The sequence below is a fragment of the Petaurus breviceps genome, unplaced genomic scaffold (genome assembly GCF_028583685.1).
Source record: "Petaurus breviceps papuanus isolate PSGF00001 unplaced genomic scaffold, PetGlider_PUasm1.0 90792, whole genome shotgun sequence".
NCBI lineage: Eukaryota > Metazoa > Chordata > Mammalia > Diprotodontia > Petauridae > Petaurus > Petaurus breviceps.
This window is the reverse complement of record NW_027187347.1, coordinates 8,365,059-8,390,074: the sequence shown is the minus strand read 5'-3', so window position 1 is coordinate 8,390,074 and position 25,016 is coordinate 8,365,059. Positions and strand designations below refer to the sequence as shown.

At 38.5% G+C, this 25,016-nt stretch overlaps 1 protein-coding gene across 1 annotated transcript in view; it reads left to right on the top strand.

Moving 5' to 3' along the window:
- The window catches only part of SLC9C1 (solute carrier family 9 member C1), a 74,544-nt gene that overhangs the window by 2,051 nt on the left and 47,477 nt on the right, over nucleotides 1-25,016 (top strand). The window contains exons 2-9 of the mRNA XM_069069833.1: nucleotides 1,366-1,460; nucleotides 5,523-5,651; nucleotides 10,874-11,039; nucleotides 11,961-12,086; nucleotides 17,898-18,059; nucleotides 21,404-21,503; nucleotides 22,652-22,795; nucleotides 24,055-24,229. Of these exons, the coding sequence (XP_068925934.1) occupies nucleotides 1,366-1,460; nucleotides 5,523-5,651; nucleotides 10,874-11,039; nucleotides 11,961-12,086; nucleotides 17,898-18,059; nucleotides 21,404-21,503; nucleotides 22,652-22,795; nucleotides 24,055-24,229 (1,097 nt within the window). The remainder of the gene's footprint in view (nucleotides 1-1,365; nucleotides 1,461-5,522; nucleotides 5,652-10,873; nucleotides 11,040-11,960; nucleotides 12,087-17,897; nucleotides 18,060-21,403; nucleotides 21,504-22,651; nucleotides 22,796-24,054; nucleotides 24,230-25,016) is intronic.

The following is a 25,016-nucleotide window of genomic DNA, read 5'->3' as shown; positions in this document are numbered from 1 at the left end:
GGATTTTCCTGATTGTGGCGGTGCCCCATACCCCTAACCCCCGCAATGTGAAAAGGATTAATGTACATCCAGGGAAGTGGTGGCCAGGGAAAAGTGTTTTTAATGGAAGTCAGAGTGAATGGTATTAGGAGTCATAGGACATTTGATTGGTATGCTCGTGGGCTGGGGTTCAGGTGGAGATAACTATCAAGTGACAATTAGAGCCAAGCACCACAGGGATGGAACCCTTGATTCTGAAAGCTACTAAGCACTTGTTAGTGAAGGAACCTTTGTCAGAGCCTGTTTCATAGCCAGTGCTATGGATATTTGCCAAGAATTTGAGAGAGAGTCCACATTTGAGGAACAAGTCTTCAAATTTCAGGAACCTCATAGTGGAGCTGATTGGGGGGGGCATGTTTCAGGAACCCCAAAAGCCAGAGTCCCTGAAAAGCAGTCTGGAAAGAATTCACAGGACCCAAGCATTCTCCAAGTCAGGATGGTAAAAGTTTATTGTTTTGCTTTTCAGTGGGCAAGAGTTCTTAGGGAACCTGCAACCTTAAAGAGTTAAAGTTTATAAAGGATAACCATAGTAAATCAGATGTCAATTATGCTAACTAGGTGAGTCAGGGTGGGATTAGGGAGGAGTTGAAGAGTGGTCAGTTCTTTAAGGAACATGCACTTTTAATATCTACTTTGAAGGCGTGTTGCCCAGAATTCACTGGGAGATAGCCCAAGAGGGGGCTGCCTGGAGGTGTGGTTTTTGACTTGAAACATCACTAAGTCAGCTAGCAGTCAGGACTGACTGAGAAAACCTAGGCGGTCCCCATCAATGTCTTGTTAGACAAGAGAGGTGTTGGGAATAAATTTATATTCCAAGCTAAAGAGGGATTCAGTATGTGTATAATGAGCTAGGGAGTATACATATGACCTCATACACAGCTGCTTCAGCCAGTATACAGTTGGGGCAAACTACTAAATTCTATAAATGCAGCTGGTTACTGTATCAGGAAGAAAGATATGTATTTTGTTAGGGTATGCTTCCCTTGAGCTAGAGAGAAACTTCTTGAGACAGTGTTTGAGGCTAGGGAGAAATGTGATTTTACAAACTGGGATTCAAGCACAGGCACCCAAGCACCCCATCAGAGCAACACAAGGGTTGTGTCTCTTTTTGGGGGTGCAGGAAGGCAGGGCAATTAGGGTTAAGTGACTTGCCCAAGGTCACTTGGGCAGTTCACTGTACCACTTGTGCAAGGGTTTTAATGCAGGAAATTAAACACAAAATGTGGCCCTGTATATAAATGGATCATTCTTATTCCTAGTCAAATTGCCATCTGAAAGTTGGATAACTATATTCCTTTCCAATAATGGTGAATATTTTTGTTGCAGCATATTTGAAGATCAAGTTGAAAGAGATGCATATCCCAATAATCTTGTTTTTAATAGGATGTGCTTTTGAAATCCTAAGTTTTTCATCTTTTAAGGTTTGTATCATAAAATTGTATTTTAGCAAAAGGCAGCGGAAATATAAACTGGGTTGAGGGAGCTCCTGAAACTCATGTGTGACGAATGTTTTCTTAACATGACTTTGGTTTTAATAGATCAGTGACTTGCATTGGCAGGAGATGAGAGGACACAGAAAAAGGGAAAAAGGGGCTTTCTGCACTTGAGGTGCTTCCAATGTGGATGCAGTTAGACAGAATTATTATTGATGCTGGAGTCCTCTGGCTACTGAAGAGAATGTGACAGGAAAATGAAGGAAATCCTCCTCCCTCTCCGCCCCTCTGGGCTGAGCAAACCCCCCCCCCCCCATTGTGCTATAGGATTACAAGCAGCCTTACCCAGACCAATATAGGTAGTAAAAAGTCATCATCCTGGTCCTTTATATTTTTGTTTATACATTGTTCCACTATTTGAGCAGTGGAAGAAGAGTAGGTATTTGAGGTCACTTAATTGTAATCAAATAGACTGAACATATGGGAGAAAAGAAAGGAAGATAGTTTTGGATCCTCATATTTGATAGCTGGAAGGTACCTTTTACTAGTCCTGTTATCTCGTTCTCTATGTAAAAAACCTAAGGGTTATTAGAATAGTCAAATAATTTGCCCAAATTATCGGAATTGCATAAAAGAACTGTCAAATCCAGACTTTCTGACTTTTTGTTCAGTTAGATTTATGAGGAGAGAAATTTTAAGAAAAAAAAGGCATTAGATAAAGGGGTTTTATGTATTTGTTTATTTCTTATTTCTGTGTTCAGTTCTGGGCCTCACATCTTAGGAAAGATATTAACAATGTAGAGCATGGTTAGAAGATAGTGATCAGAATAATAAGGGAATTGGAGCACAGGCTCTATCACAGGCCTGCACAATGTGGTGGCTTATAGGCTGCCAAAGCAGCCTGAGCTCAGTATGTTATGCAGGCCTGGTTTATATCCTCTACATTTTTTGTGGGCAAGATCCTCTTGTGGGCCACAAGCAGTGTGCAGGCCCTAAGAAACCCATGGGCCAAATGTCATGTAGACCTGCTCTTTGAGAATCCGGAGAGAACAGATTTGTTCTGTTTGGCAGCAGAAATCAGGAACAATATAGGTGGGAGTTACCAAGAGACAGACTTGGGTTTGCTACGGGTAAAAACCACCTAACACTTGGAACAATCCCCAAGTAGAATGGACTGTTCAGGAGATAACAGGTTCCCCTTACTGAGGGTGAGGTCTGCAAACACGGTAGAGCCTTGTTAAGAATGTTGTGGGGCAGGAACCTATTCAGGCCCAGCTCTTTGATTCTGTTCCAAATCTCCGCTCTTCTATTGATAGCTGCAACCTGAGACAAATCACTTAGGATCTCTGGGCCTCAGGTTTCCTCATCTGTAAAATGAGGGGTTTGGACTAGAACATAAACAAAGTTCCTGTCACCTCTACTTCCCACAATCCCAATTCTTGACCCAGATGACCAAACTTGTCAGGGTCAAATGGTAGGGTTTATGGGTGAGAATCAATAGTTTCAGAGACATTACTTGAAGTGAGATCATGGGATAACACCATGAACTTTTAATACTTAAATCTATGAATCAGAAATCTGTAAATATAGAGGGGTTATTATATAAATCTTTGCTGTGTAACCCTAACCCCGGAAAATTTTAATTTTATTGAAAAAGAACACAGACCCTATTCATCTGATGAATTTTCTACCCCCTTTTATAGCTGAATTTTCATTGCAGATAACAAGAACAACTATTTTTAAGTTGGATTATTTTCATAATTAGCAGATGTTAATACTTCTAAGGTCCTGGGTTGAGATCCTGACTCTAATGCTTTCTACCCTAGTGACCTAGGATGAGTCACTTAACCTATGAGCTTTCCTTAGCTGTAAAAATGAGGGGGTTAGAGTAGATCATTTCTGGGTTCACTTCCAGCTCTGACTCCATTATTCTACAATCTCATGTTTCAATTTAGTACCAAAGCCAGAAATCTTGGCTTGAGTGGCTGTCTCCACTTCCCATGGTTGGAGCTACAACCAAGAGAATTGAGATAGAAAAATACCAGACATGAGAGCAGGAAACAGGAGTCATACATTGTTGAGTTGGCATCATAAGACCATAAAATTGGATAGCTAGAAAGTATCTTAGTGGTCATTTGGTCCTTTGGGTCTATTTGAAGGATCATTTTGGGAATTATAGGTCATAGGCCCAGAATACCAGAGATGAGAATCTAATGCAAGGAAATCTGTCAAACGGTCTGGCCAGAAACCCAAGTGGAGACCAGGTCAATACTTGGGAGGCACCAATAGCCAACAGAACTTTGATTATTATGATAATAGCACTATAATGATAGGGGATATTAAAAAAGTATTCATATGGTACTGTAAGGTTTTATAATAAGGTTTACTTATGCTAACTCATTTCCTCTTCAGCGTAATTCCATGAGGTAAAGGTTGTTATTATCCCCCTTTTGGGGTCAGCTAGGTGGCTCAGCATATAGAACACTAGCCCTCAAGTCAGAAAAGGACCTGAGTTCAAATTTGACCTCAGACACTTATTAGCCGTGTCACCCTGCACATGTCATTTAACCCTGCTTGCCTCAGCTCCTTGTCTCCTCATCTTCTTTCAAAGTGAGCTGGAAAAGGAAATGGAAAACCACTCCTATATCTTTACCAAAAAAATTCCAAATAGGGTCAGAGAGTCAAATATGACTAAAATGACCCAACAATTCCTCTTTTACAGATGGAAAACTAAGGCTGAGGTTGTAATTCACCCAGAGTTAAGTATCTGAGGCAGGATTTGAACTCAGGTCTTCTTGCTTCCAAGTCCAATGCTCTATCCACTATAACATCTAGTTTCTTTCATTTAGGGAGTTTTTGTGTTTCTTGTTTAGGGTAGAAACCAGTTTGAGAGGTAAGGAAAAGGTCCTTTGCTGCAAGTTAGCTAAAATCATTTTTTCCTAGTTTGGGAGGTCTAACCCATCAGAGTCAGAGAGGCAATGCCCAATTAGTTTTGCACCAGATCTTCTCTGACAATAGGTTGCCTCTCATAATAACATTCATAACATCTGGCAAGTATTTATTCAGTGCTATTCCTGCCAGAATACTATAGGCAGTTCTGAGGAAACAAATCCTGAATGAATGAATAGATAAATAAATAAACAAACAAAATAAAATAGTCCCTATCTTGAAGGTGTTAACATTCTATTTGGTAAGGTATTGATGAGGACACAAAGGTGTCTAAAGATATAAATAGAAAACATATAGGAAGTAATAATATAGGAAGTAAAATAGGAAGCATTGTGGAGGGGAGGGTGAGAGGGAAAGGAAGGAGGCATTTGGGTGGGTCTTGTGGAAAAAGTAGCCCTTGACCTGAACCTTGAAAGAAGCTAGGAATTCTGAGTTAGAGGAAAGGAGACAGTGTATTCTAGGCACTGAGGAGAGCCTATGTAACGGTATGGAGATGCCATGGAATGCTGGGAACTGGGAACAGCAAGTTGGTCACCTCGTCTGAAATGTAGGACCCATGAAAGGGAATGATATTCAGGGCACCTGGAAAGGTAAGATAAAGCCAGATGATGAGGGAGTTCAAGAGACAGAGCAGAGGTATTTATACTTTATCTTGGGAATAATAAGGAGCCACTGGAATTTCTTGAGGAAGAGAATGGTCATTCCCATGCTTTAGGAATACAAATTTGGCCTCTGTGTGGAGCACAGGATCAGAGATGGGGGAGACTTGGGGAAAGGAGACCAACTAGCAGGCCATTGCTATAGTCCGACTGAAAAAATGACAAGTGACTGATGTTAGGGTGTTGACCAGGTGAGTAGAGAGAAGGGCACTGGTCCCATTGAATTGGCTAAAATAATTTGATATGCCTATGAGGTTTTCAACAACAGATTAAACCTTAAAATTGGCTCAGTTGTTAAAGTGTACATTGGTAAACTAAATGAACTCTGCATATTTGCTAGACAATCTGTATTTTATATAGATGTTATCATTAATAGCTATAATATGTGAAACTGGTATTTGTTTGTGATGAAGAAATACTATACTTCCCTTCCTGTTCCTAGGTGCAAAAATTTACAGAGTCAATACAATGGATGGATCCTGACATATTTATTAATTTATTTACTCCAGTAATTATATTTTCAGTTGCACTTAAAACAGATTTTTATATGTTTCAAAAACTATTTGGGCAGGTAAGCAATGTTATTTTCTCCCCTATAATATAATTTAGCTTAATGTTAGGAAGTGAACAGAGAATATACAATGTATGGTTACAGAAGTTAGTTTCCAATCCAGCTAAGATTCTTAGGGAAAAATAATTTCTTTTTTCTTTCCGTTCAAAATAAGGGAAAAGCTATGTCTGGGAGAGTGAAAAATAATGTTAAAGAAATAATTCAATTGTTAATCTTTGCTTTTGATTTAATCATTCCATTATGTGATAAGTATATAGTAGCCACTGTGCTCAGCCCTGAGGATACTAAGACAATTCAACTCTTCCTGCCTTTATAGTGTTTACATTCCATTGAGGGAAATCAACATTAATCAATACAAAATATGAACACAGCAAAAAGCAAAACAAAAAATGAGGGTGGTCTAGCTGCTTGGAGTGAGAGGAGGAGCCAGTGTCAATAAAAATTCCTTGTAAGAGTGAGTATTTGACACAGTTATTCCCTATGTCAAATTACTCACCTTTTCAATGTGGGGTGGGGGGAGACAGGGGGAAGGAAGAGAATTTGGAACTCAAAATTTGAAAAAAGAATGTTAAAGTTGTTTTTACCTGTGATTGGGAAAAAACAGAATTTTAAATCTAAAAAAATACAAAAGAAATAAAAAGATGAAAAAGAAAAGAGGTAACATTTGAGCTCACCTTTAAAGGAAGTCATGGATTCTAAGAGCGGGCATAGGTGAGAAGGAAGTGTTTTCCATTAATTCAGACAAAAATAAATTTGGAGATTTAATTTTTTAGCCGAGCCTCAGTCTTAGTTATAGTGTGCTATACTTAGAGTTAAGACTTGATTTTGCATCCTGCCTCTAACACATACTAGCTTCGTGACTGTGATTGTGTGACAAGTCACTTACCCTCTTCCAGTTTCAGGTTCCTCATCTGTAAAATGAGGATAAAAAATAGCATCTACTTCCCAGGGTTGTTGTGAGGATCAAATGAGATAACAGAAAAAAACACTTTGTAGACCTTTAAGTGTTATAGGAATGCTAGCTATTATTAGTAATCTCATTTTTCTGCAATCCTTAGATTCCATTTTCAATCGCTTATGTGTCTACAAAGTTAGGGAAAAGCTAAATTAGTCTGTACTTACATAAAGCCACTAACTCAAATATGTTGGATAAACTGAAACCTTTAGCGTTTATCTATACAACAGAAACATGTAAGTTTCTAAGTAAAAGAAAACTTTTTTTTTTTTATGGTGAACATAACGTTTTTTTGTGAAAATTACTTTTTGCTTTGTTTTTGTTATACTCATCTACTAGTTGGTGGTCTTATCTCCTCAGGATCTGAATAAGTAGTAGAGTCATCTAAACAGCCACAGAAATATGAAAGTTAACGGCTAAGTCCTAAAAGTTAACTAATATATTAACATAGGCTAGTTAACAGGTGTCAATATGGAGAGTACAGTGGGTCAGCAGCTAAAGGTCTTCTGGGAAAGGGTGGGTCTAAATTCCCTAAGGCCTTGCCTATCACTTACCACAAATTTAATTCAGGTGTGACCCCTTTACTCACCACCTTTCCCTTTTTTGTCCCCCTTTTCTCTTATGTCAGATGGTGAAGCATCAAGCAACTCCACTCTTACAAAAATTAGCTTACCTTTTAGCCTTGAGTGCTCAAGTTTATGTAATCTCTTTCTCTGGTATTTTGTGGTGCTCATATCAGACTAAATGTTATTAATAAAGTCATAATAGCTCAGAGCCCCCAGTAATAAAAATTCCCAATATTTGAACAAAGGATTTGCTCTCTACTAGAACTGAAATTTTGGTGTATTTCTAACCAACCCCTGCTGTCTTCCTCCTTTCCCTTTTTCCCAACATTGCCAAGTATACATGTGAGCAACAGAAGCCTTCAGGAACAATCCTCATATGAAGCTTGATCTGGATAAAGGGCACAACTCAGATTAAAAAGAAGAAGAAAACAGTGTCTATTGGTAGATAAACATAGGGAGGGGGAGTGAGGAAAAATTACATCTTTCAGAACTTCTTCAGTCCTAGAAATGATGGTTACAACAAATAGCTTCAGTCAGAGTTTTTTGTCCCATGACAACGATAGAGATTTCATATAGAGATCACAATCTCTACTCTACCACAGCTCAGCTATCTCCTTCTTTCTCTAGGTGAGTAATCATCACCATTCTACTGCTGAAGCTGCTACTCTCTGCAGCTCAATTCATTAAGTCCCAGATGGGGGCTTGTAATGCGAATGTAAATTTTAAAGATCTTCCCTGCCCCTAGGCTAAAGTGCACCTGAAGCCTGGGGTGGGAGGCTTGTTTTTCAGTAGATACTTCTTGATTGGCCAGTGGGTCAATAAGGTTGTTACATTCTCTGAGCCAGGAGAAGGCTATATAAGCCCTGATGTGTAGCTTTGTTTTGGGACTCACTTTGAGAAGTGTTCTGTGATTTGATCTGAATTCTGGGAAGCCGTTGTTGAGAGTCCCCCGGCTTTGAAAAACCCAGAATGTAGAAACCCAGATGTTGACTGGGTATGGATGTAATGGTTGGACAGTTTGGAAATCTGTCTACTTGATGTTTCTGTCTTGATAATTATGCCTGTATACTTTGAGGTTCAGGGTGCTGACCTTTTCTCCTGAACAAGGTAAATGATATATGTCTGACTGATTAAAGTAAGCTTGTTAACCCATTTTGAGTTGCTTTCCTTTAACAAAGCAGATCCAAGAACCTGTGGTAGCTGCAAACCCTGAGGACGCTTGGGGTGCTTGCTGCTACAGGGCTGAAGATGCTGCCTTTTTTTTTTTCTGCTGTTGCAGTTGATCACGCCATACAGTGTCTCTCTTCTCTCTTTACAGTTTCTGTGCATCTTTTTTCAAAATTCCTAGGTGTGACTTAGGTCCATCTTTTAGCTCAAAAATCTCAATAATCCAACTCTCTTCCAAGGGATATAAGAGAACACTTGTCCATTTGAACTACAAGTCTTAGAAAGTCCATGAGTTCTCAAACCTTTAAAACAATAGCTATAGGAAACAGTGTTTAGAATAACAGTTTTGAATTAGGAAGACCTGAGTTCAAGTCCTGACTTTGACACATTCTGGCTGTCTGACCCTGGGCAGTCCAATTTCTTTAAATATTGACTGATTTGACCTCCTTTCTGTCCAAGGGACTCCCAAAAGTCTTCTCTGGCATTGCACTTCAAAAACATTGATTCTGCAGTGCTCAGCTTTCCTCAATTATCTAGCTCTCCTCAATTCCTCCAATTCACACAGTCTTACCTTATTACTGGAAAAACCATAGCTTTGACTGTGTGAACCTTTGTGGGCAAGGTGATATCTCTGCTTCTTAGTATGTTGTACTCTAAGGCCAAACCTACCTGTTATTCCAATTATCTTTTAATTTCTTATGTTAGCATTTCAGTTCCCTTTGATGGATATGACACCTCTTTTTGGTGTTATTGATAGAGCAGCTTTGGCCTCTGGCATCAATGGTTGGAGCATAGACTTGTATTACTGTTGTATTACTGTTTTACTGAATGGTTTGCCTTGAATTTGAACAGATATCATTCTGTCATTAATTTAATTATGTCATGAAATTAAATCTTTGAAAATAAAACTGCTTTTCTCACCCTTTAATTGATCATGAGGGCTGTTCCATTTCTGTGAAGGAATTTTTGCCCACAGTAGTATATGTAATGACCATTCATTAAATTAAATTCATTCATTCACATCCATTTAAGTCCACTGACACCCAAGATGTCAATATCTGATCTTTCCATTTCCTCTTTGACCACATCCAGCTTACCTTGGTTCATAGATCTGACATCCCAGGTTGCTATTCAATATTGATCTTCACAGCATCAGATTTTCCTTTTCATCACCAGCCTGCCACTAAGCTTCCTTTCATCTTTGGCCCAGCATCTTCATTCTTTTCAGAGCTATTTTTAGTTGCTTCATCATTGACTCACAAACAGCCCTGATTTTTCCTTAAAACACATTTCAAGATTTATTTGATTAAATTGTAGAAGAGTCAATATCCATCAGGAAAGCCACAAAAGTGCTTTCTAGTTATTACTGGGTTCCTACTGGCACTATTGTCTGTTTCATTGTTCTAAGTGATTTTTTCTTTTAAAAAAAGTCTTGTTTATCCAAAAATCTATCTAAATACTACATCTGCAAATAGCTGCCATGAGTAGAGAAAAAGGCAGCCTCTGGAAATAATTGTGAAGGTTAGAGGCTTCAAAGGACACTACTTGGGTTTCATCTCTTGCTTTCCTTTCCCATCTTGAATATACATATATAAAATCTATAAAAATATCATCTATTACTACTTTCTTTGCCCTTCTGCTTTCTGTCTCTTCTCTCCCTTCTCTCTCTCAACATGATGTCTTTATATATTTGCAAATATTAAGTGTCATGTTTATGTATTTAATGCTTATTCTAGGAAAACAATAAATTCCTTTACTTTATCACTTAAATATAATTGCTTCTCCTCTTTGTAATTATCTTATTATGCGTGACATTGCTTAGGTCCTTAGAATCTGATTCATTGAAGTTCTTTGCTGAGACACTTATTACCTGAGTGACCCTGGGCAAGTCACTTAGCCCTGTTTGCCTCAGTTTCCTTATCTGTAAAATGATCTGGGGAAGGAAACCTCAAACCACTCCAATATATTTTCCAAGAAAACCCCAAATGGGGTCATGGAGAGTTGGACACGAATGAAAATGACTGAATACCACCACCATCAAAGGGTTTCAGTTACTAAGCTCTAGAGGATAAATGAAGCCTCCTTTGAAGGGCATTGTCTGACTTTTTCTGAATAACACACACACAATTCATATATATGCACACGTAGATACATGACACACATAATTCATATATATGTGTGCATTCACATACACACACACACTTTGCGGGGAGGACAGAGGATATGAAACTTTGATTTTGTAGATATAGAGAATTCTCAATGAGGGAACTCCCTCCACCAATTCTAATAGGCCCCTACTCTGTAACTTGGAAACTTAGAGTTACCTGAAGGTACTGCAAGGTTAAGTGACTTATCTAGGATCACACAGTCAGTGTGTGTCAGAGGCAGGATTCCAAGCCAGGTTTTCTTTGACTCAGAGACTAGTTCTCTATGCTCCATTGTGAATCTCTTTCCCATGTATCTACATTTATAAGGGTGAAAAATAAGGCAATACAGATGATCTGATTCCTTTGTCTTATGAAATGTCTCCACAGATATTCATTCTTACAATCCCTGGCTTTTTCCTGACTTATGCCTTAGTTGACTGGTACTTGACGTCAATGAATAAGTTAGTTTTGGAAAGCACTTCCCGAGTATTATTTGCAATCATCCTTGTCTGTACAGATCCCATGCTGACTACAGGTGCCATAAGGGATCTTGGTAGGTCACATTTTTCTCTTTCCTTACTCATCTAAATTCTCCTCGGTTATATTTGACTATTGATATTCTGAGTTTAGGAGTGGGAAGGGGAGGCATCAGGATCACTGGGATGGTTTGTAAGTTCTTTGGACCAGTTTTGAGGTGGAGCTGAAAGCTTAGATTATTCTAAAAAGGTCCTTTGGCTAAAGAGATCAATTTTCAAAAGCCTTCTGCTTAGCACATCCTTTTAGACAACCATTTAGTAATAACAATTGTTGCATTTTTGTATAGTTCATCATGGCTTACAAAGCACTCTATATTAAATGAGTCTCACTACAATTCTGTAAAGCAGGCAAGGCAAGGTTATTTATTCCCATGGAAATAAGGAAACTAAGGGAAAACTAAGAATCGGGAAATTGAAAATTAAAAATCAAAACAATTAAGGGATTAGCACAGAATTATGCATTTATTCAGTGGCAGGCTCAGGATTCAAACCCAGGTCTTTGGACTTCTAGTCTTATGCAAAAATGTAATGGAAACATTGTACTGTGTCAGTCAGGACGGAGAGTTTGATTCTAGGGTTCTATTCCAATTGCTACTATGTTGCTATATTGCTCCATGCAAACATTTCTTTGCTTTTAAATATGATATAATTTCAAGATATGATCATTTTAAGGTTGTAATTTATATGAAAACCATAAGCAACTAAAAAATCAATTGAATTAGTCAAGAATACAGAATCAGCGCTAGCACATTTGTTAGATTTCATTTAATTTTCTCGTGACTGACCAAGTTCTTTTGAAATGACTTTTTGTTGAGGTGGTTCAGTGGGGCTATGGAGCAGACAAAGATAAATGTGCTGTATATCAGACTGAAGTTTACTGATAAATATGCGTCTCTTCACTTAATACCACTTTAAAAATCAATTTCTTTTCTTCACAGGTCTTTCAAAGGGCCTCACAAACTTAATTAAAGGAGAATGCATGTTGATGGCTGCTGTAGCAGATAGTACCTTCAGGATCACTTTACTAGTTGCTAACAGTTACAATAAGAAATTTTCTATATTAAGTAAGAACCTGTTATTTTCTCCTTTCTTTCCTGCTACTCTTAGGCTTGCAACTTAGATGTCATCTTTAATTCCATATTGCCTCTTCTCTTCCCCCTGCCCCAACAACATTCAATTTGTTTCCAAGACCTATTGATTTCACTTTTGCAATATCTCTTGAAAATTCCCAGCAACTCCAAAATTCCAATCTAAAACAAGGATGTTGAAGCACTCTGAGCAGTTTCAACTTATTAGGGAAACTGATGGTCCTAAAGAAATTGGATCTTAAAAAAAAATTGGATCTAAGACTCTCCTCTATAGTCACAGACCCCTCTGTTTAGTTTTTTTTAATTTGCTTTTTTTGGAGGGGGGAAGGTAAGGCAAGTGGGGTTAAGTGACTTACCCAAGGCCACACGGCTAGTTTTGTGTTAAGCATCGGAGGCTGGATTTTTGAACTTAGGTCCTCTTGACTCCAGGGCCAGTGCTCTATTCACTGCACCACCTAGCCGCCGCCCCTCTGTTGAGTTTTGAGGGAATATTTATGCAATTTGAGAGATCACTAAAAATAGAATGAGGAGGTACAATGCATTGATTGGTTAATTCCAAAAGGGGGAAATCTTATGGTTGACTAAAGGAAATGTTTATCAATTATAGCCACTTCATCAACAGGCTTTTGACAGGTCATGAGACCTTCTACAGGTCATCAACTCCAGGTCATCTCAGCAGGGGCTTACTGGAACTTGACTATACCATTCCTGGGAGTTTTCATTTTGGAATCTCTTTTGGGAGGTGATCAGAGGATTTTTTCAATTTTTTTTTTACCCTCTGGATCTAAGATAATGAGACAATTTTCCTTGACAATTTCTTGAAATATGATGTCCAGAATCTTTTTTTTTAATCATGGTTTTCAGGTAGTCTACTATCTCTCCTCGATCTATTATCCAGGTCAGTTGCATTTCTCATGAGAAATTTCACACTTTTTCCATTTTTTTTCATTGTTTTGACTTTATGATGTCTCACAGAGTCATTAGCTTTCACTTGCCCAATTCTAGTTTTTAATGAAATTTTTTTCGATGAGCTTTGGTACCTCTTTTTCCATTTGACCAATTCTGCATTTTAAGAAATTCTTCCATGAATTTTTGTGCCTCCTTTTCCATTTGGCCTACTCTGATTTTTTTAAGCAATTGGGGTTAAGTAACTTGCTCAAGTTTACATGGCCAGTTATTTCTGGGTGTGTGCTAAGTATCTGAGCCTGGATTCGATCCCCCAGGTCATCCTGACACTGGGGCCGGTGCTCTTACTCGCTGAGCCACCTGGCCGCCCCCCTACTCTGCTTTTGAAAGAGTTTTCTTCAGTGAATTTTTGTGCCCCTTTTACTGTTAGGCCAGTTTTATTTTTTAAGTGCTATTTTCTTCAATAATTTTTTTTTACCTCTTTTACCAAGCTATTAATTCTGTTTTCACAATTTTCTTGCATTACTTTCATTTCTTTTCTCAATTTTTCTTCTATCACTCTTGCCTCTTTCTTTGAATCTTCCAGGTATGCATGTTGAGCTTGTGTCCTGTTAGCATTTTTCTTTGAAGTTTTGATTGTAGCTATTTTTGCATCAGAGTTTTTTTTTTTTTTCCCTGAGTTTCTGTCCTGGTCTTCTCTGCCAGCACCACCTTAGTTTTTTATGGTCAGTTTTTTTTATTATTGTTGTTTGCTTATTTTTCCAGCTTACTTATTGACTTTGAACTTTTTGTTAAGGTTGAGTCCTGTTAACCTAGGGGAGTTCTAGGCTTTTTAGTTCTGCTTTTTCAGAGCTAGTTCTAGGGGTCTGCAGTGCTTCCAAGGTGGTATGATGCAGGAATAAGTCACTGTTTTGCTGCTCTGAACTCTGGTCTTTACCCTGGAAGTATCCCCCCTACCTTTTTAGGGCCCTGAAACTGGTACTATGGCCCTTGCTCCCTTGTGACCAAACACATGTATTTCTCTCTGCCCTGGAAATGTGATCCATAACTATGTGTGGGAAACATCATCCTGCACCCTATGACAGCTCAGAGTTCCCTCTAATCTTTTTCTGCTCAAATGTCTGACTGCCTTACCATCTTTGGGCTCAGAGTTCCTAAAGCTGCTGCTGCCACTGTCAGAGGCAACCCAATGCTAATTCTGCTCCCATGTGACCTTCTGGCTGCCCCCCCCACCCCCAAGGTGTCATAGACCTCATTTGCTTCCTAAGTCATCATGGGCTGGAAAAATGCCTTACCTGAACTTGTGTTGGTTCTGCAACTCTAGAATCCATATTGAGGCTTCATTTTAAAGTTGTTTGGAGAGGAATTTTGGTAAAGCTCTGCTGAATGCTTCCTCTACTCCATCATCTTTGCTTTGAACTAAAAATATTAATAATAAAAATAATTTTGCTCTTTTTGAATGAAATGATAAGCATAGTAGGATCTCAGTCAGTGATGTAATGGTAAGGATATGGTCTAGTATAGAATGTCATTTATGAAAGCTTATCTGCCTCCATCTTATACTTTCATCAGGGATCCCCGATGGCTATGTTGTTGTTCAGGCATTTTCAGTTGTGTCTAACTCTTCATGATGCCGTTTGGGGTTTTCTTGGCAAAAATATTGGACTGGTTTGCCATTTCCTTCTCCAGTTCATTTTACAGATGAGGAAACTGAGACAAGCTTAAGTGACTTGTCCAGGGTCACACAGCTAGTAAGTGCCTGAGGCCAGATTTGAACTCAGGAAGACTGACTCCAGGCCTAGTACTCTATCCACTGTACCACTTTGCTCCCATGATGGATGTGAAGATTATTCTTACAAATATTTTATAGGAACGTGGAAGTAGACATATAGCTTGATAAATATTTCTATTGGTTGCCCTCTTCCTCCTCTTTATTGATAGTAATAAGGTCCTATTAATAAGGCTTATTGTGGTAGTAATGGAATATAAAGATCCCCCTGTATTGGCTTGGTTTTCAAATTGATTGTGTTAAAACCCAGAGCTTGTTAATCCCACCTGTGGGATGGACTTGTTGACGTGAAAAGAGAGTGCTGAACTGGGAGGAGCTGGTGATGTAGATTTGGAGAGACACAAGAGAGAGGCAGAAGGACTTTTTGGAAGCAGCACTTGTGGAGGCAGAGAGAGACTGAGAGGATTACTGAGGGCCACTTTGAATTGCCCTGGACTTTTGAGACCTGCCCCTGGAGCTGCCAAGGACTGAGGCGACATGGCTGTTTTGCTGGTACTTTGTCTGTCTGTTTTGATGTTGTTTTGCCACATTTGTCCACTGGTGAAAGACAGTCCTGTTGTTGAAGAAGTCCTGGAACCTGGCTTTTGCTTAAGAGCCACTGAGACTGTCCTGCAGACAGAGAGTGAATACTGTCCACTGGTGAAGGACAATGCTGTTGTTGCAGGGGTCTGGGAACCTTTCTGTTGGTTCAGAGCTACTGAAACTGTCCTGCAGACAGAGAGTGAATACTGTCCACTGGTGAAGGACAGTGCTGTTGTTGCAGGAGTCTGGGAACCTTTCTGTTGGTTCAGAAGCCCTGAAGAAGGATTTTCTTGTTGTATGTTTACAGAAATCCTGAGAGAGGGTTTTGCTAATGTTTTCAGGGGTCCTAGGACTGTTCTGCAGACAGAGGATGAATTAATGAAGAGACTGGCAATGTATCTCCTGGTCTTGCTAAGCTTTGTCTCCCCAGGAACAAAGAACTTGCCTTGTGTCAAGATGAAGAAAAAACCTCCATTTGGGTATTAAATGCTGTGCTTAAACTTGTTGTAACTCTGGGGTAGATTCAGTTGTGATCCAGGGGTGGGGAACTTTTGACCTTTTTGTGTTCTGTGATTGAACAAATGAATGTACTTTACTTATGATTGGAAACTAATCTCCATTTGAGAAGAGGGGCTTTGTGATGGATTAAATGAAGGTACAGCCTAGGGGTAGAGTAGTATTTAGAAGAGGGACTTTGTGATTGATTAAATGAATGTAATGTCCAGGGGTGGGGTAGTACTTTATTAAATCACACTTGGGGGTAGTACTTGGAGATTATTGAATCACACTTAGTAAATGCTGTATTTTGAATGATGTCATATTTTGATCTTCTCTGTTCTTAATTTTTCACTGAATAAAATGGAGAGCACCTATGCTGGTATTTTGAACCTTGGGAAGTTGCCTTTGCTTGGCATTACATTACACTTATTCATCCATTTATCATGATCTCTCATCTTTTGACAATCTTTCTCCCCAAATATAGCTTTATCTGCCTCTTGTTCAGTCTTGACCCCACTGTCTACCATTTTAACAATTCACTAAATACCACACAAGACTTGTTACTCATTTCCTCCCTCCACCTCAGATTTTCTGTCATTTTGGAGCTGCTAGTCTCTGACCTATGTAAACCTTTATTGTACAATTTCTTTACTGCTCCCAGGCTATTGAATTTCACTGATTATAATCATAAAATCAAGATGCTTTCATACTCCATAATATTAAATTGGTCCTCACTGCTGTTTGTTAGTGTGCTCTATTCTTACTGACTTTTTATCTCATCCTTTGCAACAACTATTCCGAATTTTTTCCTCCTTCCTTCCATAAATAGCCAAGTACCTTCATCATCCACATTTATAGCAGCTTTCTGCTTCACTGAGAAGACTGAGAATCATGTGATAGTCCAGTTCCTCCTGTAATTCTCAACATTTCTTCTTATTATCTCCTCATTCTCTCCTTTCTCAGAGAAAGGGGAAGTTTCCATCCTAGGTAAAACTAATCTCTCATTTTGTGCCTTTGACCCAATATCCTATCTTCACCATGCCTTTAATAATTATCCCCTTTGTCTCATGCATCTTTAATTTCTCTCTCTACTGGTTCTTTTCTATTTGTCTACAAATACACTCAGCTGTGCGCAATCTTAAAGAAAATGAACAACTCTATCTTGCCCTGTCTAACATACCTAACCACTAGCCTACCTCTCTCCTCCCTAAACTTAGTCTATAACTAATGTCTCTACTGTGTCTTCAACCCCTTTCATTCCACTTTTGATACCTACTGTTTTACTGAAGATGCTCTCTCAAAAGTCCCCCAAAACTTCCTTATCACCAAAGCTAATGGCATTTTTCAGTATTTATCTTCTTTGACATATTTTAAAATATTTTTTTCCTTCTTTCTTCTTGCTAGTCTTCATTCCTTGAATTCTACTACATTGTAAGGTCCTCAAGAGTAGAGACTATGTCTTATTTTATTTTTTTATATACTCATTGCCTAATAGAAAGAATTTCACAAAGTAGGTGCTCTCAAATTGAACTGAATTTATGAATTTTGAGATGCCACACTCTGCTGGCTTTTTTTGTTGTTGTTGGAGGGGGGAAGGTAGGTCACATGGCTAGTTTTTGTGTTAAGTGTCTGAGGCCAGATTTGAACTCAGGTCCTCCTGACTCCAGGGCTGGTACTCTATTCACTGTGCCACTTAGCCGCCCCCAACTCCTGGCTTTTTTTTTTTAAGCTATGACTCTAGCTTTTCCTTTTTCTTCTTGACGGACTCCACTCCTTAATAACTTGTGTTTTTCAAGTTTTTCATATCCTGAGTATAGAAGTATTCATGTTTAAGCTGTGAAGACAATGGTAATTTTTAAAAGTACCATTAACAACATGCAGCAAACCTACCTTCCTAGTCATGATGCAGTATTGCTGATTTACTACGTTATGTAGGAATTGTTTTATTAATGCCTCTTTTTTTTAATACAAAAATAATTTACAAATAGGAAATTTGGATGGACTCAGGATGGGACTCACATTTGGGAATAGATAATTCAACTTCTTAATTTCTCTATTCCAATTTTCTGCAGGTATTGATATTTTTACGCAAATTATGAAAAAAATTCTGGGAAGTTCTCTTTTTGGATACGTAAACTACAAAATTATCCAGTTTGGGCTCAAGAATATATTTAGTGATGATATCAGTAAAGGAATGATTGTTTTTTCAGCAGTATACATCAACTTTTATGTAGGTAAGTAAAGAATTTTTTCATGAAATCTTTAGTCTACTAGACTCTGGACTTCATGGGGGAAGAAACTTTGTCTTATCTAAACTTTGCTAATCTCTCAGCATCTAGCCCCTTGCTCTGCACATAGTAGACATTTAATAGTTGTTCAATCAGATTTGTTTTAATTGAATTACTCAGAAGTAATGATCATCTCTCAAGGAAGCTGGACGATGTAGTGGATCGACCACTAGGCCTGAAATCAGGAAAATTTTAGTTTAAATCCAGCTTCAGATAATTACTAACTGTGCTACCCTCAGCAAATTATTTACCTTCTGTTTTCCTTAATTTCTTCAAATGAAAAGCATCTATTTCCTGGGATTGTTAGCAACTCTGCTTGGTAGCAGAGTTGATCATAAGTGAACCAGAGCTTTCCATTGGGTTGGACCCACATTACCTAGTAGTACAGATGTGTAGCGTGTATTTGAAAACCCTGGTGACATGGAGAATTCCCGAATACCCTCATAGTCACTGTACTATCTGAAATTCAAGTACAATAAGTCAATAAGCATTTATTAAGAATTTCCCATTTGTCACATGGTATGCTGTGGGGTACACAGCAATAGGGATACAAAGGAAAGCAAAATCAAGATCCCTGCTCTCAAGGAGCTAACATTCTTTTTTGTTTTTTAAAGCAACCAGGGTTAAGTCACTTGATCAAGGTTACACGGCCAGTTATTTCTGGGTATGGTGCTGAGTATCTGAGCCTGGATTTGATCCCCAGGTCATCCCGACACTGGGGCCAGTGCTCTTACTCGCTGAACCACCTGGCCGCCCCGGCTAACATTCTTTTAAGAGAGGACATGCAAACAGTTATGTGCAAAATAAACACAGGGCAATTGGGAGATAATTTCAGAGGGAAGGCATTTGCATGGGGGGGGGGGTTGAGGAGGGAAACTGGAAAATTTTCCTGTGGAAAGTAGAATTTTATCTAGGACTTGAAGGATGTCAGGATAGCCAGAAGCCTGAGATGAAGAGGAAGCACATTCCAGGCATGGGTAATAGCTAGGGAAAAAGCATGGACTGGGGAAATGGAGTCTACTTATATGAGTAACAGAAAAAAGGCCAGCATTGCTGGATTATAGAGAATGTGGAGGGAAGGGAGCTGTGAGAAGACAGCAAAGGTAGTATGGGACCAGTTTGGAGAAGGCTTTAAAAGCCAAACAGAGGATTTTATATTAGATCCTAAAAGTAAAAGTGAACCAGGAGGGGCGGCCAGGTAGCACAGCTAGTAAGAGCACCGGCTCCAGTGTTGAGAAGACCTGGAGATTGAATCTCGGGCTCAGACACTTAGTACCCACCCAGAAACACCTGGCCGTGTAACCTTGAGCAAGTTACTTAACCCCAATTGCTCAGGGGTGGCCAGGTGGCTCAGCGAGTAAGAGCACCGGCTCCAGTGTTGGGATGACCTGGATCAAATCCGGGCTCAGATACTCAGCACCACACCCAGAAATAACTGGCCGTGTAACCTTGAGCAAGTTACTTAACCCCGATTGCTTTAAAAAAAAAAAGTGAACCAGGGTCAGCTAAATGATGCAATTAATAGAGCACTGACCCTGGAGTCAGGAGGACCTGAGTTCAAATCTGGCCTCAGACACCTGACACACTTACTAGCTGTGTGACCACTTCAGTTTATTGAGCAGAGGAGGGACACTGTCATACTTGCATTTTATTTATTTATCTTTGTTTTTAAGTTTATTTTAAACTTAAATACAAAATCAGAAAAAAAAATTGCCACGTAGACAGCAGAACATGATAGGATTCAATATAAAACAATAAGTTTCCATTTCAAGAAAACCTATGTAATACTACACATTGTTTTTAAAGCTGGCTAGCTCTTCTTTGCTTCCTTTTGGTTTTCTTCTCTCCTGTGTACTTTTAATTTATTTTTCTCTTCCTTCCCCCCACAAAAGAAAACTACAACTAACCATGTACACAAACATACACATATATACATGTGTGTATATATGTATGTATTTATATACATAGATATCTGTAAGCATACACACATATACACATATATACTCACACAAGTATTTGTAAGACTGTATTATGCTTATTTCTACTTGTCATCTGTTTGTCTGAAGGTGAATAGTATCTTCCTTCCCAAGTCCCAGTCTTTCCATGTTTTTCTGAATCAACCAGTATATCATTTCCTGCACCACAGCAATCTTCCAACCCAATCACATTCTATCTGAGAGATTGTCTATGAAAGTTTCCCCCAATTTTCTGCATTCCTTCTATTCTTGGTTGCATAGGCTTATTTATACAAGAAATTTTTAATTTAAAAGAATAAAAATTATCCATTTTACATTTCAACAGTGCTCTCTCCTTATAGTTTACAGTGGTCTGATCAGACCTACACTTGAGGAAGATCATTTTGGTAACTGAATGTTGGATGGATTAGTGTGGGGACAGACTTGAGAAGAGAAGGCTATGATAGTAGTCTATCCAGGAGGTGATGAGGGTCTGCACCAGGGTGGTGGCAATGTTAGTGAAGAGAAGGAGGCATATTCGAGAGGTTTTGTGAATATACAATTGATGGGACTTGGCAATAGATTAGACGGGGAGGGGCAGTGAAAGAGCACAGGAAGCTGAGAGTGACACTAAGATTAGGAATGAGAGTGAATGAGATTGACAGAAATAGAGAAGTTGGGAAAAGGGTAATGTTTAGGGAAAAAGGTAATGAGTTCTTTTAGAGTCATGTTGAGTTTAAGTTATCTGCAGAACATACAGTTGAAGGTACTCAATAGATAGTTAGTCATAGTCAGTGACTCCATAAGGTCATCAAGCTATCACATTATCCAATGTGATTACAGTTATCCCTTCCAATGGTGAATTTCCCCATCATGATTTCAAAATATCATGGGTCATCATAAGTCATTAAATGGGAATTTGGGGGGAGTTTTGAGGAAGTTGCAGATGACACAGAGCCTATGACCAAATACTTAACTCAAATTTTAAAATAAGGTACTATGAACACCCCATAAGAGAAACAGAAAAAAATTCAGATCTCTCTCTGGTATGAAGGGAGAGTCAAAAAATTTTACATGGGTTCTCTAGATTGATTGCAGGGGCACCATGCCCCTAAGCCCTGCAATGTGGAAGCTATAACTCTACTCTGATGTCAAGGCAGCTCTGTATCATTGGTAATACATACATACATACATACATATATATGTATAGATATACAGACACACATATACATAAACATATACCTAAATACATACCTATACCTATATATATATATATTATATATATATATATATAATCAATGATACATTAACACTTTTGTTTGCTTTTTCAAATAGCTGAATGGAGTGGAATGTCTGGAATTATTTCTTTGACTATGTCATCTCTTTTTCTAAATTCTACAAGTTTTAAACCAGCTGATGAGTTATTCCTTTTCAGGTGAGTAGCTGATATGTCTTCATATAATTTCACTAATTGGTAACTCTGAATCATGTAAGAGAAGTAGTTTGCCACTGGTCAGTGAACTAAATTTGGGGGCCACATCTGGCCTTCTACCTATTTTTGTGAAGCCATTTTTAAATATAGTAAAATGTTACCTAAAATGTAAAAACCATTCTTAATTAGTAGTGGCACAAAATAGGTGGCTGTCAGGATTTGGCCTGTAATTTGCCAACCCTTACAAAGTAAAGCATTGAACTGAACATGAAGGTCATTGTGGCTCTGTAGAACCATCACAATTTGACCAAAAAGAAGGTAATTTCAGGAGAACAGACTTGACCAGGGTGGGGAAGCTCCTCAAGTGTGGCCCTTTGACTAAATCCAAACTTTGCAAAACAAATCTCCTTAATGAAAGGATTTGTTCTGTGAAACCTGGATTCAGTCAAAAGGAGGCACCCAAGGATATAGAAGGCCATATGTGGATTCATTATTCTTTTTAAATACAATTGTTAAGTCAAATATTTCCTTTTTAATGTTTTTAGAGAGTTTATTTTTGTGTTGAGTATGTTATATTTAAAGAAGCAGCTTCTATGCTTCAGTGACAAAATGTGTCAAAAAGAAAATATTCAAGGAAAAGATAGGACCAAGAACATAAGCAAACGTTTCTTCTCATGAATTAGTTTCAGCCCTAGAGCTCCCTTTTAGAAGAAATGTATGGAAACTTAATTGCATATAGTCATTAGATGCTGCTAGTTCCAAAGCAGAATATGGAATTGGGATATAATGTAATTTACTTCCCTATAGGTTGAAGAGGCCTTAAATCCTTTTAACATCACAAAATCAAATGGGAATATGGAAGCACAACATGATACATCAGACTCTTGCGTGGCAACTGTTTTAGATCTTGCTTTCATGAGAGTCACACTAGGAATACCACACAAAGCAGGCAGTATTTCTGTACACCTACAGAGGCCATGGTGAATCCAATTGCTGTAATGTTTGAGTCCTAATCAATCCTATAGATTAGTCTTTATATTTCTTTCAAGTTGAGCTAGAAAGAAGTGATGCTGATTCAAATAGTATATAAAATTTTAAACATAAAGGAATTATTTTTAATTTTTAAATATATGCTTTTCTTCTAAACACAGATTCTGGGAAATCATCAGATATTTTGCTTTTTTGATGATATTTAGTCTTGTTGGAATGTTGATCCCTGCACATGCCTATTTATATGGGTCATTCTCAGATATATATTATGCATTTCACCTCTACTTCACACTGATTGTCATCAGGTATGGATGGTTCTAACTAACGTTTCATCTCTCTTTTATACAGTAAGGTTCTGATTGGTATAAATAAGAAATCCCCAGAAGTGCTCCCATACATTTGAATTTACAGTGTTAGAAGTTAGAATTATGTAAAATATGAAATTTATTCCAATCTAATGAAAACATGAAGTATGGATTCATAAATCAACCAATTAAACATTTATTAAAGGCAGCTAGTTGGCACAGTGAACAGAGTGCCAGGTCTGAAGTCAGGAAGATTTCTATTCCTAGGTTCAAATCTGGCCTCAGACAGAAAAAGAGAGAGAGAAAGGAAGAAAAAAAGAGAAACAAAAGAAAGGCAAAAGAGAGAAAGAAAAAAACAATTCCTAAATCATAGAAATAGTCAAGCAAAACATTCCCATGTTGATCACATCAAAAAATGCATTTGTTGGGGCAGCCAGGTGGTGCAGTGAGTAAGAGCACTGGCCCCAGAGTCGGGATGACCTGGGATTGAATCTGGGCTGAGATATTTAGCACCACACCCAGAAATAACTGGCCGCGTAACCTTGAGCAAGTTACTTAACCCTGATTGCTTAAAAAAAATGTATTTGTTATTCCATTGTCTTTATTGATGAATGAGAGTCTAGGAATTGGACAGCCTGTGAGTTAGCTTTCATTCTAGGCTACTAATCAACTCAATGACCCATTTTGTTCTAAATCAGATGACTTTAATTCCCTCTCTTTCCCAATAAAACATCCCAGTGAGGGATCCCCACTTTCAAGGTTACACAGAAGAAAATTATCTTGAGAAAGTTACTACCACCAGTTCTGTTTCCTCATTTGTAAAACAAGAGTTTGAACCAGTTAATCGCTAAGGTCCAATCCATCTCTATCCTCTTATGATCCAGGATTCCACGACTTGCTCTAGGCCAGTGACTACAGGTATAGCCAAAGGACATAGAACCCGCAAGTCACAAAAAATAGGATCAAATCACTAAACACCTCATAGGTGAAGTTCCTTCTGAAATGATCAAGAAAGGTATCCTGAGTTTCAGGATCAAGTTTTAAGATCACAGTCAACCTACCAATCATAACTGATCAGTCCTGAACAGGGTCCTGAGCTGCTGCTCAGAGCTGATCCCTTCTATACCATTGTCCTGGCTTATTATCTTTCAGCAATAACAGCCAATTCCTAGGAATAATTTGCCTTCCTGAGCTGGCAATTCTCATGAAATACAATGGACCTGATAATTATAAGAAGTGATGTTTCTTAACTCTTTCAGAATTCTGGTCTTTCTGATACTGAGCCCCATTTTATCTCGTCTTGGCTATGGATTTTCCTGGCGCTGGGCATTTACAATTGTCTGGAGTGAAATGAGGGGGCAACTTAACATAAACTTGGCTCTTTTACTTTCTTACGCTGAAAATTCCCATGTGTCGGAAAGGGAAAAATCTCAGGTAAAGAAAACTGTAGTTTTCTTTTGGGACTTTTGTAAAACTTTTGTTTGGTCCTATTTCAATATTTCAAGGATCCATGATTTTATCACTGTGGGCATTCCTCCACTGATACCAGTTACAACCTCTCTAGATCTTGGTCATTGGTTTCATAGGTATTTATTGTGGCCAGGAAATTTGGTTCTGATGCACCTCTCCAAACTTGGCTAGTGTAGTCCTTAGACAAAGTATATATAGTCCATCACTGGGCCAGTGATTGAAAGTTTTTCACTGTGGTTAAGATCTACTAGAGCTCACATTCTGGTTTAACCTCCTAGGGTCCAAGTCACCTCAATGTTCCATGAGGCATCAGAGGAGTACTTATCAGTTTGTGTGTGTGTGTGTGTGTGTGTGTGTGTGTGTGTGTGTGTGTATGTCTTAAATCTATGCTTTCATTGGTGAAGGGAACTTTTTGTGTGGAAACTCCCTCTACTACCAATGCAAAGAAGAAACTGCTCTACAATTTAAACTATCAGAGTTGCCTAAGGATACTAAGAGATTAATTGATTTGTCCAGAATCACACAGCCAGTATATTTCAGAGATTGGATTTGAACTCAGGTTTTCCTAACTCTGAGGCTGGATATTTACCCACTATCTGATGCCACCCTTCTGGTTCATATTACCTACCTATATTTCAGTGAAGTTGATTAATGGTGCTTATCGACATATAGAAGAAATAGTTTGGACTGGGGCTATGAAGGTGAGAGAAAAGGCACCAACTTCCCTATCAAAGTGAAAGGTGCATTCCAA